Source organism: Lampris incognitus, chromosome 11 (genome assembly GCF_029633865.1).
Source record: "Lampris incognitus isolate fLamInc1 chromosome 11, fLamInc1.hap2, whole genome shotgun sequence".
Classification (NCBI taxonomy): domain Eukaryota; kingdom Metazoa; phylum Chordata; class Actinopteri; order Lampriformes; family Lampridae; genus Lampris; species Lampris incognitus.
Window position 1 is genome coordinate 56,347,482 of NC_079221.1, and position 19,121 is coordinate 56,366,602.

The 19,121-nt window shown below is 44.8% G+C and overlaps 1 protein-coding gene across 1 annotated transcript in view; it reads right to left on the reverse strand.

Annotated features, from left to right (window-relative positions):
- kalrna (kalirin RhoGEF kinase a) overlaps nucleotides 1-19,121 on the reverse strand; it is a 96,785-nt gene that overhangs the window by 9,611 nt on the left and 68,053 nt on the right. The window contains exons 15-22 of the mRNA XM_056289644.1: nucleotides 17,944-18,115; nucleotides 17,556-17,758; nucleotides 13,171-13,457; nucleotides 10,231-10,390; nucleotides 4,965-5,027; nucleotides 1,422-1,449; nucleotides 989-1,151; nucleotides 69-190 (exon numbers count right to left, since the gene is read on the reverse strand). Of these exons, the coding sequence (XP_056145619.1) occupies nucleotides 69-190; nucleotides 989-1,151; nucleotides 1,422-1,449; nucleotides 4,965-5,027; nucleotides 10,231-10,390; nucleotides 13,171-13,457; nucleotides 17,556-17,758; nucleotides 17,944-18,115 (1,198 nt within the window). The remainder of the gene's footprint in view (nucleotides 1-68; nucleotides 191-988; nucleotides 1,152-1,421; nucleotides 1,450-4,964; nucleotides 5,028-10,230; nucleotides 10,391-13,170; nucleotides 13,458-17,555; nucleotides 17,759-17,943; nucleotides 18,116-19,121) is intronic.

Below are 19,121 nucleotides of genomic sequence, written 5' to 3' on the forward strand. Positions count from 1 at the left end.
AACATTAAAAAAAAGACCCCAAAACTCTCCCATGCAAAAGACTGAATGGGTGTAGGTACGTCACCTACCCTGTACTCTGATAGAGGCGGAGGAGGAGGCGGAGCCATGGTCGTTAATAGCAACACAGGTGTAGATCCCCGTGTCCTGCGGCATCAGATTACAGATCTTCAACAAGATGTCGCCTGTATCCCTGACAGGAGAAACAAGTCCATCAGATGTTTGTGGGGATTCAGTTTACTGTCACATCCTGATACAGATGTTGTGGCACAGCTCAGTCAGCCTGCTGTCAGTCACATTCTGATACAGATGTTGTGACACAGCTCAGTCAGCCTGCTGTCACTCACATTCTGATACAGATGTTGTGACACAGCTCAGTCAGCCTGCTGTCACTCACATCCTGATACAGATGTTGTGACACAGCTCAGTCAGCCTGCTGTCACTCACATCCTGATACAGATGTTGTGACACAGCTCAGTCAGCCTGCTGTCACTCACATCCTGATACAGATGTTGTGACACAGCTCAGTCAGCCTGCTGTCACTCACATTCTGATACAGATGTTGTGACACAGCTCAGTCAGCCTGCTGTCACTCACATTCTGATACAGATGTTGTGACACAGCTCAGTCAGCCTGCTGTCACTCACATTCTGATACAGATGTTGTGACACAGCTCAGTCAGCCTGCTGTCACTCACATTCTGATACAGATGTTGTGACACAGCTCAGTCAGCCTGCTGTCACTCACATTCTGATACAGATGTTGTGACACAGCTCAGTCAGCCTGCTGTCACTCACATTCTGATACAGATGTTGTGACACAGCTCAGTCACCCTGCTGTCACTCACATTCTGATACAGATGTTGTGACACAGCTCAGTCACCCTGCTGTCACTCACATTCTGATATAAATGTTGTGACACACACACATACACACACACACACACACAGACACACACACACACACACACACACACGGACACAGTGTGTCACCTGATGTTGATGGTGAAGCGGCTGTTGTTGACCACGGGGTTCTGGTCGGGTCCTTTCAGGGTGACGCCTGGTTTGGGACGGCCGCAGACTTTACAGCACAGAACCACCGTCTCTCCGAGCGCACACACCACGTCGGCCAGAGCGATGAGGAACTCTGGCGCCACTGACACAGCAGACAGACACACAGCGAGACGACGCCCGTCACCACGGCTGAACGTGGCGGTGGGAGGCTTAGCACGGTTTCACCCGTCGCTAAATTTGCATCTATCAAATCACTGCAAACACTTTGACGCTTTGGTATTTTCTTACAAAGGAACCCATCTCTTCTGCCCTCCTTTCATTTGGTTTCCTTCCCCTGCCCCTCCCCTGACGTCAGCAGTCAGGACCCACAAGAAGAAACGCGACTGAGTTTACAGATCAAGCCCTTTCTTACCTTCCTGGATGAAGTTGGGGTTCAGCAGCTGGAAGAAGAAGTTGGAAGGTTAGAAAAGCAAAACACTTTCTCAATGTGCTCCTGAAGCTATACGTCACTGAAATGAGAGTGGTTCTCTGAAACATTACTGAGGTACTTGAGAAGTAAAACTATTCAGTAAAATCACATTAAAAGACACAATTTCACATGACATTATAACTCCACCAACAACATTTAGATCGCCTCAAACAACATTTTCAGTTTAACCTTAAGATTTTGTGGTTTACTGGCATCCTGTTAGATTTAACATCACATAAGACGGCTGTTCTGAGCAAGACCTGAACATCCTCTGATGGCGGATATTTCTCTACAACTAACAAACAGAAACCAGATGTAAATTCTGGCAAAAAACTGCGTGTGTGTGTGTGTGTGTGTGTGTGTGTGTGTGTGTGTGTGTGTGTCTTCTCCGTGGACTGCCACCTTGTCGTGGTGGAGAAGCTTGCGTGGTCCTGAGATCCCGAGAGCAATGCCGTCTGCAGCTATGCTCCTGGTAGGGTCACCCATGGTGGTAAGGTCAAGATGAAGGTCCCTGACAAAGAGCAATCCAACCAAGACCTCAACAGTAGAACAGAGGGAGGGTGATGGCTGACTTTAGGAAAGCATCACAACGACTGGGAAGGTGGATGAAGGCTACAGCAGAAATGGGCCCCCAGTCATCTTGGACTCCATGCCACTGGATCCTGACCCAGATCTGTCAAGGACCGTGTGGTGGCTGTCTGTGCACCAGTCTCCCCACATTAAACAAAGTCATGAACAGGCATTCTCCATAAAGGGAATCCACCCCACCATCCTGGATTAAGTCCTATGGCAATCGGCAACGGGGACAGGACTTTGAGATCAGGAAGCCTCTAGTCATGAGCTGGCACATCAGGCGGTGGGTTCTAGATTCAGTTGCTGGGCTCTTGGAGCGAGGTAGAAAGAGCCCTGCGGTAGCTGCACCCACGACTGAGCAGCCCTCTTTAGGATCGACTCCGCTTACCCCACCTGGGGAATGGGCTAGAAAAGGAGCCATAAAAATAGCTTGCCTCAAACCTCCTGACTGGATTACTGCGTCCAGAGGGATCACCACATGCGGTCAGAAACACAGAAACACGAACTTTGGACAGACTGGAGAGAAGAACTGCGATCATCGCAAGAGAACTGGAGAGATGCCGGATGGGCATAGCTGCCCCTCCTGAAACCCGATGGGCAGATGAGGGGCAGCTGAAGGAGGAGAAGGATGGCTATATTTTCTTCAGGAAAGGGAAAGCTGCTGATCAACCCAGGATCCATGGCGTTGGATTTGCCATGAGGAACCAGATCATCAGCCACCTGTCTGAATTTCCTGTGGAGATCAGTGAGTGTCTCATGACCATCTGTCTGGCGCTTGCCAACAACCAGATGGCAACAGTTGTGAGTGCCTATGCCCCTACTTTAGACTCTGAAGAGGAAGTAAGAGACCTTCTACGCCTGCTTAGATGAGACACTGTCAAGAATCCCCAAGGAGGATAAGATTATTCTCCTAGGAGACTTCAATGCCAGGGTCGGCTGGAATCAACACCTCTGGAAGGGCAGTATAGGAGAGGAAGACATCGGGACTATCAACTCCAATGGAGTTCTGCTCTTTAGCAAATGTGCTCAGTACAACCTCAGGCATCACTAAAAACAAATTTAAGGCATCTTGGAGACATCCCCGCTACAAAGAGTGGCATCTCCTTGACTACGTCACTGTATGAACCACCAGGGACTGCCGTGACATGAACATCACGAGGGCATGATCGATACAGATGACTGCTGGACAGATAATCACCTCATCCACTCCACGATGTCCATCAAACTCAAGAGGAAGAGGAGGGTTCAAAAGAAGCAGATCCGACCAAGGTTCAACCTTGAAAGCCTGTTTTAAACTGTCACCCAGCAATGACTTCAGGCCTCTCTTGGGGAAACACTTTAATAGGAATATCTTAATGATATTGAGAAGCACTGGAGCCCGCTCAAATCCACCATCCTCAATGCCTGCAAAACTACCCTTGGGTACAAGTCCAGAAAACACCAGGACTGGTGTGATGAGAATGACACAGCTCATCTCCAAGAAAAACAGGGCCTTTCGTGCCTGGCAAAATGATTTGGTCCAGCAAGGCTAAAAGAGGGGCTCACTCCAGAGCCAAGGTGGACGTCCAGAGATGGGTTCTCAAGAGTTCTCTCTTGGTGGACAGAAAAGGCTCTGGAAATCCAGCGACTGGCAGGCTCAGGTGACACCAGAGGCTTATTCAGTGCTACTTAGGCCATCTATGGTCTAAGCAACCGCAGCTTAAACCCCCTGCGCTCAAAGGATAGGCAGGACCTACTGAAGGACAAGTCCATTAACGCCCGATAGAAGGAGCACTTCAAGGAACTCCTCAACCACAACAGCACAGCTGAACCAGACATTGCAAGCCACATTCCCCAGAGTCCCACCAGAGAAGACACTGGGGAACCTCCCACCATGACAGAGGTTCACGATGCCATCAGGAGCCTTAAGAACAACAAGACTGCTGGTGCAGATGGGATCCCAGCTGGACCAGTGCTCCTGTACCACATCCATGTTCTCCTCCTCAAGGTTTGGGGAAAAGAACTTCCCTCAGAGCTCAGGGGTGCTCTAATAGTGGCCATACTCAAGAAAGGTGACAAGGCGGAATGTCGAAACTACAGGGGCATCTCACGCCTGTCAACAACAGGCAAAGCCCTCGTTCACGTCCTCGCAAACTGACTGCTACCACTGGCTGATGAAGTATTCCCAGGGTCTCAGTGTGGCTTCTGCCCGTCCAGAGGTACAAAAGACATGATATTTACAGCATGCCATCTCCAGGAAAAATGCCATGAACAAAGGGAGTCTTCCCTTCCTTCGGAAGAGACATTAAACCAAGGTCCTGACTCACTGTGGTCATTAAAGATCCCATGGCACTTATTGCAAAGAATCGGAGGTTCCCTGGTGTCCTGGCAAAATTCCCAACCTCACTCTCTCCATCTGGCCACCCCCATGAAATTGGCTCAATGATTCCTCTCTCTCCACCTCAAGCCGATGTGTGGTGAGCGTTCTGGTGCAAAATGGCTGCCGTGCATTACCTCGGTGGGTGCTACACATGGGTGGTGGTTGAAGTTAGTTACCCCCTACAATGTGAAGCGCTTTGGGTGTCTAGAAAAGCGCTATATACATGTATTAATCTCAAGACCAGTCTGAGGGAATTCAAGATCACATCAAGCAACTGGGATTGCACTGGATAGGCGCTCCTGGAAGAAATCCGTGCAGGAAGAAGCTGCGCATCATGAGATGGAGCTCCACCGTGCCGCAGAGAAAAGGTGACAGCGCTGCAAGGAGAGGGAGGAAAAGGCTCAACCCCCACTACTTTCTCCTGTCCACACTGCGGCAAAGTATGTGGATCACAGATCGGCCTCTCCAGCCATCTGAAGACCCACAAATAGGACACCCAATGGAGAGGGTGACCACCGATGATGATGATGGTGTGTGTGTGTGTGTGTGTCCACCTCCATGCCAGTCTTTGGGTCCAAGTCGTCATCACAGTCCGACTCCTCAGAGCTGTGAACCTCCTGCTGGGAGGGGAGAGAGAGAGAGAGAGAGAGAGAGAGAGAGAGAGAGAGAGAGAGAGAGAGAGAGAGAGAGAGAGAGAGAGAGAGAGAGAGGAGGAAATGAAGAGTGGAGGATTAAGACAGACAGAGAGAGAGAGATGGAAGGGGTAAATAAGAGAGAGGGAGGGAGGGAGGTAGTGAAAGGAAGAGAAGTTAGGAGTGTGGTTTCAGAGAAGGAAGGTATGAAGTGTAAGGAGCATTAGAGAATGGATGCAGACGGGATGAGGAGCAGAGGTGAGTCGGGTGTCATGTACATGTCATGTAAGCATGTACTGTACTGACCTTTGACCTCGTCTCTGTAAAGGTCACTAACAGAGGGAGGTGTGGATGTGATAGAAGAGTATGCTGCATGTGGTTATGCGTATGCAGTTTTCCATTACAACTCAACACGACACTGATGTCCCCCTCTAGTCCTCCTGTCCCACTTAAGAAGAGGTAATTGTACACATTTTCAATATGATGATGTGTTTTACAGACCGGCCTCCATACCCATTTCTGTTATAATGCAACACGGCACGAAATGCTCCTTAAACACAACACGCTAAAATCATGTATATGTAATAATATGTATAGTGTACTGTCTTCTACCACTACTACTACTATTACTACTACTACTGTTGGCTGCTCCCATTAGGGTCGCCACAGCGGATCATCTGTTTCCACGTCCTCCCTCACCATATCCATAAACCTCCTCTTTGGCCTTCCTCTTCTCCTCTTCCCTGGCAGCTCCGTATTCAGCATCCTTCTCCCAGTATACCCAGCATCTCTCCTCCACACATGTCCACACCATCTCAATCTTGTCTCTCTTGCTTTGTCTCCAAACCGTCCAACCTGAGCTGTCCCTCTAATATACTCCTTCCTAATCCTGTCCTTCTTCATCACTCCCAATGAAAATCTTATCTTCATCTCTGCCACCTCCACCTCCTCCTCCTGTCTTTTCATCAGTGCCACTGTCTCCAAACCATATAACATAGCTGGTCTCACCACCATCTTGTAAACCTTCCCTTTAACTCTTGCTGGTACCCTTCTGTCACACATCACTCCTGACACTCTTCCCCACCCACTCCACCCTGCCTGCACTCTCTTCTCCACCCACTCCACCCTGCCTGCACTCTCTTCTGCACCCACTCCACCCTGCCTGCACTCTCTTCTTCACCTCTCTCCTGCACTCCCCGTTAGTTTGGACAGTTGACCCCAAGTATTTAAACTCATACGCCTTCATCACCTCCACTCCTTGCATCCTCACCATTCCACTGTCCTCCCTCTCATTCACACATAGGTATTCCGTCTTGCTCCTACTGACGTTCATTCCTCTTCTCTCCAGTGCATACCTCCACCTCTCCAGGCTCTCCTCCACCTGCTACCTACTACCTACTCTCACGATGTCATCCACAAGCATCATAGTCCACAGAGACTCCTGCCTGATCTTGTCCATCAACCTGTCCATCACCATTGCAAACAAGGAAGGGCTCAGAGCCGATCCTTGATGTAATCCCACCTCCACCTTGAACCCATCTGTCATTCCAACCACACACCTCACCACTGCCACACTGCCCTCATACATATCCTGCACCACTCCTACATACTTCTCTGCAACTCCCAACTTCCTCATACAATACCACACCTCCTCTCTCGGCACCCTGTCGTATGCTTTCTCTAAATCCACAAAGACACAATGTACCTCCTTCTGGCCTCCTCTATACTTCTCCATCAACATTCTCAAAGCAAACATCACATCTGTGGTGCTCTTTCATGGCATGAAACCATACTGCTGCTGCTGATCATCACCTCTCCTCCTCTTAACCTAGCTTCTATTACTCTTTCCCCTATCTTCATGCTGTGGCTGATCAACTTTATACCTCTGTAGTTGTTACAGTTCTGCACATCGCCCTTGTTCTTGAAAATCGGTACCAGTATGCTTCTTCTCCACTCCTCAGGCATCCTCTCACTTTCCAGGATTGTGTTAAACCATCTAGTTAAAAACTCCACTGCCACCTCTCCTAAACATCTCCATGCCTCCAGAGGTATGTCATCAGGACCAACTGCCTTTCCACTCTTCATCCTCTTCATAGCTGCCCTCTCTTCCTCCTTGCTAATCCACCACACTTCCTGATTCACTATCCCCACATCATCCAACCTTCTCTCTCTCTCATTTTCTTCATTCATCAGCCCCTCAAAGTTCTCCTTCCATCTTCTCAGCACACTCTCCTCACTCGTCAGCACATTTCCATCTCTAGCCTTGATCGCCCTAACCTGCTGCACATCCTTCCCAGCTCGGTCCCTAGTCTACTGTCTATATGTAGTAATATGTATAGTATACTGTCTATATGTAGTGATATGTACAGTGTACCGTCTATATGTAGTAATAAGTACAGTATACTTTTTGTCCTTTGTCTTGTGGTGTACTTTCACATTGCATGTCAGGTCCTGTCGTCTGTCTCCAGCTCACTTTTGACAGGAAGTCAAAGTGACGCTGAGTGGTCTTTTCTAAAGTAAATTGAACTCTAACGCCGGCCTGAGACTCGACAACTCCTGCACACAGGAAAGATGCTCTGACTGTTCAGTTTAACCAGCTGTCCCAGCTCAGGAGTTTGAATCTGACATAACAGGAGGTCTCTGATAGGAAGGGATGAAGCTCACCATCTTAAACTCTATTAATTCCTGTAGGGAATCTGACACTGATACATCACACAACATTTTGATATTTGAGCTAACACCTCTGCAGGCCTGCCCTGATCCTCTTCCTCTGACAAGCATGTCTTCACATGACAATTTGTTTGATCAGTCAACTGAGTAGGGCGACCAGATGTTCTGGTTGGACAAGGCCATGCAGTTTCTAGCTATGCATCCCGCTATCCCATATGCAATATCCCGTATGCAAATACGTCCCAGTTTCAGCAGGTTGTCCCCCCAAATGCCCGGTTTTTATGTGAACTAGAAAAACTAAATCTCAGCCCAAACATGAAACCAGTGATCACACTGAAGAAAACTAAGACCCCCACGTTGCTAATTAGTTGATACATGGTGCCAATCAAATTTGCTTTTTGGTTGTCATGACAATGACTCCTACCCGGAGGCGGCAGGTGAGAAGGAGGAGAAATAGCAGTCTGGGATGGACCCTGTTATCTGCCATGCTGAAGAAAAGTGCCTTTTTCATAAGGAATCAATAAAGAGTTTTGGATTAAATCAAGATAGATGCACGTGGCAGTGATGAAAAACCTCTGAAGCAACAAGTCTGAAGTAGACTACAGATACCATCCAACCACAGGCGGAGGGAGCTAGCTAGCTAGCTAGCTAGCTAGCGTTAACACTAATGTCTGCTAGTGAGGTTATTCCACTCGAGAGAGCCTGCCCATAACATACGTCAAAGTATTCACCCATTCAATGTTATGAAAGACTCCTGGGGCAGATAAGTAGGCCCTACTTACGATTACTGCCCCTGAACATTCTGTCACGCAGTTCTCATTCACCATGGCCCCCCAGAGGCATTGTGTATTTTTCATTTGTCTAAACTGTGATTAATCATAGTCTATCATGCAATTGGTGCATCAAATTTGTAATTGACATGTGATGGATCTCTCCAAAGTGGTCACAGAGGGGTTGGACAGGTATGTCTGTGGACAGGAGACAGTTGATGTTAGCATTAGCACCCCAGGCAGCAGCCACAGCAGTTGCACATTTAAAAAACTCCCATCATTTTCCACCAGTTTTCCCAAAATGTGTATGATGCCCAGTCACTGAACTGCAACCAATATGGTTCTTATTACAGACACAGTTTATTTAAATTAATTAATTAATTGAAATAAAATTAAATTAAATCAGCAGTCATTTTCTACAGGTTTTCATGGAAATAGCCTCTGAGGCTATTGTTCATCTAACTTTTTTTTTTTAAATGGATTTCCCCCCCCTTTTTCTCCCCAATTATATCCGGCCAATTACCCCACTCTTCTGAGCTGTCCCGGTCGCTGCTCCACCCCCTCTGCCAATCTGGGGAGGGCTGCAGACTACCACATGCCTCCTCCCATACGTGTGGAGTCATCAGCTGCTTCTTTTCACCTGACAGTGAGGAGTTTCACCTGACAGTGAGGAGTTTCACCAGGGGGACGAAGCGCGTGGGAGGATCACGCTATTCCCCCCCAGTTCCCCCTCCCCCCTGAAAAGGCCAGAGGAGGCGCTAGAGCCAGAGGAGACCCACCAGAGGAGGCGCTAGAGCAGCGACCAGGACACATACCCACATCCGGCTTCTCACACGCAGACACGGCCAATTGTGTCTGCAGGGACGCCCAAAGAAGCCGGAGGTAACACGGGGATTTGAACCAGCGATCCCCGTGTTGGGAGGCAACGGAGTAGACCGCCACACGACCTGGAGGCCCGGTTCATCTAACTTAAGCGTAATAACGAAGCTCTCTTTTTCTTCTGGTCTGAACCGACTAACAGGTTTTTGCTAAAGCTTGCCGAGGGTTTTGTCAGACCACATGACGGTGATCTGAGCGCTGCTGGTGTTCTGACTGAAGCGTCCTCCACGCTAAAACAGCAGCAGTCCAGCCCACGTCTGCTGCACTTCGGATGAGGCTACTCACTCAGACCACGATGGAGTTAGTTATTATCAAAACCTGGTGAGTAAAAAATAAAAACACAAACTCAAATCTCTAGTAAATCAGCTGGTTCCATGCACAGGGAGGGGGGAAAACAAAGACAACACAAAATCAAACCAGTTTATTTTTCATCTAAAAGGTTGAAAAAACAAACGGTGGTTTCCTTCAGTGGTTCTTCACCATTTTGTCCAGCGGCCCCCGAGAAGGAGAAACCATGACTTTCAACTTCCCCTTTCAAGATGGTTTACTCCCCAGACACTTTAAAGGAGGTCTTGAACTTGTTTAGCGCTCTAGAAATGTGTTCTGACAACGTTTCTGTTTGATTTTACACGTTACAAGTATCTCGGATGAACTGAGGTTAGAACCACTGTTTAGAGGCAAGAGACCCAAATGTCAAAATTCAACCACTACACATGTACTGTGGGTCAACACACACACACACGCACACATATTTACATACTAAAAACACCCCAAACAGTGTGTGTTTATGGGGGAGGGAGGGAGGGCAGGTGAGGGGTTGGCACACGCATGTGACATCATCAGTGCGTGCCGTCGGCCTGCTTACTCACTTTGCCCTTTGCCACTGTGGCGGAGGAGGCGATGGCGGGAGGAGGGGCCGTTTCTTTAGGCTTACGGAGAAAGCCATTCTCCTGAACTTTGACCCCCGTGGCGCTCTCCTTGGCTTCAGCGCGCTTCCTGGAACGCAGCGTGTTCCACGAAAGAGACTTCCTGTACAGTACAGGAACCATGAAAGACAACATCCAACCAATCAGAGAAAGACTTCCTGTTGTGAGCAGGCAATGGCGAGAGACAGAGTCTAAAGAGAGAGAGAGGGCGAGAAACAGAGACAGAGAGACAGACAGAGAAAGAGAGAGAGAGAGACATATAGACAGAGAGAGAGAGAAAGAGAGAGAACGTGAGAGAGAGAAAAAGAGGGAGAAACATACAGAGACAGAGAACCAGACAGAAAGAGAGTACGAGAGAGAGAGAGAGAGACATACAGACACAGAGAGAGACATACAGACACAGAGAGAGACATACAGACAAAGAGAGAGAGAGAACGTGAGAGACAGAAAAAGAAGGAGAAACATACAGACAGAGATAGAGAACCACAGACAGAAAGAGAGTACGAGAGAGAGAGAGAGAGACATACAGACACAGAGAGAGAGAACGTGAGAGAGAGAAAGAGAAAGAGAGAGAAACATACAGAGAGAGAGAACCAGAGAGACAGACAGAGAGTACGAGAGAGAGAGACATACAAAGACAGAGAGAGACAGATGCTTCCACAGAGAGCAGGATCTGTCTCATGACGTCTACTTAACGTATGTCTGATTAGAAAATCACACCAACAGTCAAACGGGTGAGTTAGCCCTCCGACGTCACCGTTACCTGACGAGATCCATCAGATCTGTTATTCTGAAATAAACTACAAATCTCATCGGCTGGTGATTCCTGATCGTTCTATCAATCATGGAACTCAGTTTAACGCGTCTTCTGTGGAGTTAGGCACCGGCAGGTTAGTAGAAAAATAAAAGTGAACGACTTCACAAGACAAAAACACAACAGAGACAAAAACAGAAATCATACATAAGTGGTGATGTCACTTTCTGTGGCATCAGTGATGCCACTTCCTGTGAGTAAAGTAAAACCCTTCAGAAATTAAAGTGCAACAAACTTCCCGTTTGTCTGAATTAGATGTGTGCGTGTGAAATTCGACAGCTAAAATTAGTGTGATTTTGTCTCTGTGTGTGAAGAGTGTGTAGAACAGTCTATCCATCCATCCATTATCCGAACCTCTTATCCTGCTCTCAGGGCTGCGGGGATGCTGGAGCCTATCCCAGTAGTCACTGGGCGGCAGGCGGGGAGACACCCTGGACAGGCCGCCAGACCATCACAGGGCCAGATTTTTGTCTCGCTCGTCATTTAATGTCAGAGTGGAATTAAATAATTGCCACAACAATTTGGGGGCTCGTCCGGGATGGGGCAATTTTACAGAAGGACCTCTTCCCCCGCCTCAGCTGCTCATCAGAGACCCGCAGACTGACGGCAGCCTGCCCGTCCATATCAACAGGTTTAACTTAATGTGGATTTAAAGGTAAAAGGAATTAAATTGAAAGGATCTTACGATTTAAGAGGTTTGTATGTTTAGAATGTATGTATTGTGTGTTTGCATGTGTAGAACAGTGTTCATGTTAGACTTGGGATCAACCGTCCTGAAGTCTTATGTGGATGTCCTTGTCCAATGTGTCGGTGTCTTTATTCCTTTCTACTTTAAGCTGTTCATCTTAAAGCTGGATGGACGTCCGTCTGGCTCTGGAGGTCTGTGCAGAGGAACGACCAGACAGCTCTCTTTCTCTTTCTCTACTGCACTTTATTTACACATATCAACAGCCACAAACTGGATTATTTTCATCCTAATGCAGAACAAAACAACTTCACCTTCACGTCGCTTGGCTAACCCGTGCTCAATAATCCAAAGTCTTTTTTATTTTACATATTTAAAATACATTTAAAATCATCGTCATCATTATTAGACTACCCACCAGTACAATGTTGAACATTGCCACTAAATCCAGTATATTGCACAGCCTGACTTCATTCATATCTGTTTCAATCTTAAATAGTGCAAAAAGAAACGTCTAAACAGGAATGTTGTGGAGCCTCAGTGGAAAATGAGGATGATCTTTGTACAGTAAACTGCCGACACATTTCCACCAAATTAACACAAAGAGAAAACCAACAGATCAAAACCAAATGAAACTTTGTCCCAAAATAAAATTAACAAGGCAGAACGGAGGAAGAACCGTGGGTCTGTACAGATTGCCATAGACAACAAAATAAACCGTCTCCACCGTGGAGAGAGTCCAACACAACGCCTCTATGGTGCTGCTTTTTCTTCTCAAAAAGAAAAACAAGAAAAAGAACAAAAGAGAAAAAAAAACAAAAACAGAAAACATGTTAGAAACTGAAATAAAAGCCCGGCATTTAGCTCCACATGTTCCTCTCTGCTCTCCAGAGGTCATCTGAACCAGCGATTCTCGGTTCAGTCTATCTGCAGAACAATTCCTCCGCACGTTTTTACACTGAAACCAGTTTGGGACTGAGTCCCATTTTCGTGTCGACCAACAGAGACATCAAAGCAACAGCTGCTCAAAAACAACGGAACTCAGGGCTCTCATTTCTTAAAAGCGGCTCAGTGGAAATACTACGAAGAGTCGGCGATGGCGGCGTGACGACCCGGCGTCTCATCATGACTGACAGGAGGAGTCACAACAAAAGCACTCCTGTGAAGTCCAGAATGGTTAGTTCCAAACGGGAGGAGGAAGGGGAGGTGAGGGGGTGTGAGGAGTTAGGAAAACAAGAACGGACTCAAAAAACAAAAACAAACACAATTTGTTTTTTTTTTAAAACAGAGCTCCGTCGTCCAATCCAAGTGCTCGGTTTATGGAGGGAGAACAAAAACCCGGGAAAGCCATCGGTTTGCGGTGAGGTTTGGGGGCGGGACTTACTTGATGATGTTGACATCTGCTGCTGCTGTAAAGGATGAAGTGGAGGAAGAGTCCCTGATGGGTTTTGTGGGCGGGCCCAGGACGTGTCCTGGCACCCAGCCCTCAGCAGCAGGTGATTGGCTGTTGGCTGGCCGGTAGACAAGGAACATGTTCTGCTGATTGGTTGCCAGAATCTGGACGGTCTCTCCCTGACCAACACAGATCTCATTCTCTTTAAGAGCCGAGTAGTCCTGAGTCACCAACATGGTGGACGAAACGCCATTACAGCCTCCTTCACTGTTCTGATGCTGGGAGGAGGAGGAGGAGGAGGAGAGGAGGGGGAGAGGAGGGAGAGGGAGAAGGTTAGGGTGTGTTTAAATGTGCTGGATGACAGTCCTGCCGATGGTGTTCCATTCAACTGTCTCCTGGTGAGGAGCAGAGGGAGATCAGGATAAACAGAGGAGAGGAGGAGGAAGGAGGAGAAGACAGAAACACAGAAGGTAAGACAGACAGACTGGAACCCGGTCTCCTCTTTATCACTCCCAAACTCACGATGAACTACAACCACCCGCAGCGCCTCATTCTCAAAAATACCACAATCAGCTCCTTCAAACCAAACCTCCTGAGATGTCTGAGTTTTACCAGCGTTGTGACGCCCTCACGCTATGAACTTTATTATAAATTTTATTATGCTTTATTAACTTTATTATTAACTTTATTATGCTTTATTGTTAACATTATTATGCTTTAACTTTTTTAACTTTATTATTAACTTTATTATGCTTTATTGACTTTATTATTAATTTTATTATGCATTAACTTTATTATTTACTTTAATATTAAATTTGTTTTATTAACTTTATTATTAACTTTATTATGCTTTATTAACTTTATTGTTAACTTTATTATGTTTTATTAACTTTATTATGTTTATTATGCTTTAACTTTATTAATAACTATTATGCTTTAATAACTTTATGCTTTATTAACTTTATTAATAACTATTATGCTTTAATAACTTTATGCTTTATTAACTTTATTATTAACTTTATTATGTTTTATTAACTTTATTATGCTTTATTAGCTTTATTATTTACTATATTAACTTTATAATGCTTTGTTAACTTTATGATGTGTTATTAACTGTATTTTGCTTTATTAAATTTATTATTAACTTTATTGTGCTTTATTAACTTTATTATTATTTTATTATGCTTTATTAACGTATTATTAACATTATTATTAACTTTATTTTGCTTTATTAACTTTATGATTTATTTACTTTATTATAAACTTTATCAACTTTATTGTTAACTTCATTATGCTTTATTAACTTTATTATGTGTTATTAACTTTATTTTGCGTTATTAACTTTATTAACTTTATTATGCTTTGTTAACTTTATTATGTTTTATTAACTTTATTTTGATTAATTAACTTTATTTTAACTTGATTATGTTTTATTAACTTTATTATTAACTTTATTATGCGTTGTTTACTTTATTATGTTTTATTAACTTTATTATTAACTTTATTGTTTTATTACCTTTTTATGCTTTATTAACTTTATTTTAACTTTATGCTTTATTGACTTTATTATTAACATTATTATAACTTTATTATGCTTTATGGACTTTATTATGTTTATTAACTTTATTATGCTTTATAAACTTTTATCTATTATAAACTTTATTAACTTTATTGTTTTTTAACTTTATTATTAACTTTATTACGCTTTATAAACTTTTATCTATTATAAACTTTATTATGTTTTTTAACTTTATCATTAACTTTATTATGCTTTATTATTAACTTTATTATGCTTTATTAACTTTATTATTTACTTTATTATTAACTATTGTTTTATTAACTTTATTAACTTTATTATTAACTTCATTATGCTCTATTAACTTTATTATGCTTTAACTTTATTATGTTTTATAAACTTTATTTTGCTTTATTAACTTTATTTAGTCTTTATTAACTTTATTATTAACTTTATTGTTTTATTAACTTTATTATGCTTTATTAACTTTATTATTAACTTTGTTTTATTAACTTTATTATTAACTTCATTATGCTTTAACTTTATTATGTTTTATTAACTTTATTTTGTTTTATTAACTTTATTATTAACTTTATTAACTTTATTATGCTATATTAACTTTATGCTTTATTAACTTTATTATGCTTTTCTAACTTTATTTTGCTTTATTAACTTTATTAACTTTTTTGTTTTATTAACTTTATTATTAACTTTGTTTTATTAACTTTATTATGTTTTATTAACTTTATTAACTGTATTATGCTTTATTAACTTTATTATTAACTTCATTATGTTTTATTAAATGTATTATGCTTTCACAACCAAATCATTTCATCAGACCAGCGCCATTTTACAACATGTTTAAAATAACTCAGTGCTGAGCACAGATCACAAGGATTTTATATGAAGCCAGTTCCATGTGTGTGTATTTGGAGACAGACAGACAAACAGACACAGACACACAGATAGACAGACACACAAACACACAGACAGACAGACACAGACACAGACACACAGACACAGACACACACACACACACACACACAGACGTTTGTCTCTGTGGTTTTAAATGACGTTGTGTGTCTAAATTAAAGCTTCCTACAGGAGGACATCTCGTTCTCTCTCCTTCACGCCTCCTTGGTTCTGGCTTGGGGTTCAGGCAGGGAACTGAGCCGGGTCTCCTGTATTCAGTCTAACTGGCCCAGGGGGAGAACAGCTTGACGTCTGGTCTCTATAAATAGATGCGTAGACTTGTGGTAACCCAAATTGTGTCCTTGAGTTTTGAGAAAAGAAGAAGAAACAGCCGGACGTGTTTACCACAACACAACTGCGGGTTTCTGCTTGTGGTTTTTGTTTGGTTGACAGCCCTACCACCAAAACCAAGTTGACACATAATTTGAGCCAATAGTTTTTGAGAAAACCAGCCACTGAGGATGCACCATCCAGTGCATTCTTAGTGCCAGTCCCAAGCCCGGGTAATTGGGGGGGGGGGGGGTTGCATCAGGGAGGGCATCCGGTGTCAAATATGCAGATCATAAATCAGATTTCCATACTGGATCGGTCGAGGCCTGTGTTACTAACGACCACCACCGGTACTGCTGGCCAGCAGGGTGCCGGTGAAAACTATTCTACTGTTGGGCGAAGGAGAAGGAGAGAGGGAAGGCATGTCCAGAGGCAGTGGGAGAGGAGGAAGGGTAGGAGTGTGAATGTTGGCACTAAGACTGGTAGAGGCAGAGAGCTGGCTGATATGATGGAGAGAAGGAAGGTAGATATACTGTGTGCGCAAGGGACCAGGTGGAAGGGGAGTAAGGCCAGGAGCATCGGAGGTGGGTTCAAACTCTTCTACCATGGTGCAGATGGGAGGAGAAATGGGGTAGGTGTAATTCTGAAGGAAAAACATGTCAAGAGTGTGCTGGAGGTGAAGAGAGTGTCAGACAGAGTGATGAGTATGAAGCTGGAAATCAAAGGTGCATTGCTGAATGTTGTCAGCGCATATGCCCCACAAGTTGGGTGTGAGATGGAAGAGAAAGAAGAATTCTGGAGTGAGTTGGATGAAGTGGTGGAGAGGGTACCCAAGGAGGAGAGAGTGGTGATTGGAACGGACTTCAATGGACATGTTGGTGAAGGGAACAGAGGTGATGAGGAGGTGATGGGAAGGTATGGAGTCAAGGAGAGAAATGTGGAAGGACAGATGGTGGTGGATGTTGTGAAAAGTATTGGAAATGCCTGTGGTGAATCCATATTTCAAGAAGAGGGACGAACACAGGGTGACGTACAAGAGTGGAGGGAAGTGCACACAGGTGGACTATATCCAAGGCTCAGCATTTTCGGTTTTTACAGATTTTCACCGAAAAATACCCAGATTTTTTAAAAGGAGCAGATCGGTCTAAACTGATTTTCACCTGGATTTTATATTACCACGGATCCAAAAGTTGTTCCTGTTTGTGTGAGGTTATGTAACAGTGTCCTCTTGCGGCGAAATTCGGCATGCTGGATGGCTTTGAAAAATAAAAACCGAAAACGCTGAGCCTTGACTATATCTTATGTAGGAGGTGTGTAGTAGTAGTAGTAATAGTAGCAGTAGTAGTAGTAGTAGTAGTTTTTGAGAAAATGTAAAAAGGTAATGTCTGCCATTCACAACAGTTCACCCTTTATCCTAAATTTTACATTTTCAATTTTGATCACTAGATAAACATGCGGGTTGAAGAACATCACAGACCTGTGCTTTACTTCATGTCAGTTGTGCTGAAGTTGCTGGTTTGGATCTCTGGTGATGTAAAAGGAGGAATATCCCAAAACTAAAAAACAAAAATAAAAGCTCAACTTCTGCTTGAGAGGTTTCCTGGTCTGGTCAACTCACCCTGGAGTCTAAACAGGACGCAGCACCATTCGAGGTAGATGTTTTCATCCTGTCTCTCTCTCCAGGCCCCCCAGAGGAGGAGGGACGGCTCTGAGAGGAGGTCTGGGAGGTCCTGGAGCCTGAGGTGGAGTGGTTCCTGGTCAGGGAGGAGGTCCCACTACTCCCCCCTTTCTCCTTCTGGTACTCAATGGGAGACTGGAGGGCTGAGCACCACACACACACACACACACACACACACACACACACACACACACACACATGAAAACGAAGACAAACACGCACACATGCACAGATACACAAATATCACAGTCAGTGACAAGGGAAAATAAAATGCATGTGTGCATGTGTTAATGGGTGTGTGTGTTTGTGTTAATGGGTGTGCCCTCACCAGACAGGAAGTTGCTCTGGGCCTCGAGGACTTCCTGGATGTGTGTGACCCACACCTGTTTGACCTCCACGTTGGCGGCCTGCAGAGTGAAATGCTCTGACGAGCCACGACACGACAAGACAAACTTACAGGGGTCATTGTCCACATTCTCCTCCAGACCCAGATATGACACCTGAGGGGGGCGAGAGAGAGAGCAAGAGAGACAGAGAGAGAGAGAGAGAGAGAGAGAGAGAGAGACAAAACCCAACAGCTGTCAGTCAGAGACTTAACTACAGTGTTCCTACAAAAAAAAAAATCACAGAAGAAATCAAAACGTTCCACAATCAATCATCTAATCCGACGTGCTGTGCTGGTGACTCACCCGGAAAGCTCGATTCCCGCCCCCCGTGAACGCATTATGGAATTCACAGCACTGATTTAAGAAAATTAGTTTACGTAGGTATTTTACAAGGACACCGAGATAGGTAAACAGAAAATAGAGCAGGCATTTTTTTTTTGGGCGGGGGGGGGGGGGGGCTGTCTCTCACTTATCCCGGCTCTCTTCCTGGGGCGATCGCACTGCTTGCGGTGGTGTTTGGTCCGGCTGGGTGACCGGAAGAAAACGTGTTAGGAACCGTGGGCAGTGATCCTCTCAACGTCCGCTGCACTTCATCCTTGCCTGCGCTTCCTCCTCAGCCTAAAGTGATTCCATGATTTCCAGATCAGGGGCTCCGACCCGTAGGTGGGAGATCTCCTGATTTAGACTACTTTAACTGACTTTTAACCTGACTCATAGCTGCTTACAGCAATAGCTGCAACCTGAGTGTGTCTACACAATTCATGGCTGACTTAAGTAACATGACTGCCACCAATGGCACGAACTGTTCTGTGGCATCGGCAACATGCCGGAACATCTCTCACACACTTCCCACAGCAAACCCACTACACTGACTCGCACACACAGGTGCAGTGAGGCTGTTGTTACGCTGTTATTGTTGTTGTTAAGTGCAGCACTGGAGACAGGACAGCTACTCATCTACCTTAGTTCTCCACACAGGAGCACGGCAGGGTTGTTGTCTTCGGCCCTTACAGTTTGTTCACACATGACTGTGTTGCCCGGTGTCACAACAGAATAGTGACATTAGCAGATGACACCACAGTAATCGGACTAATAAATGACAATGATGAAGATGCCTACA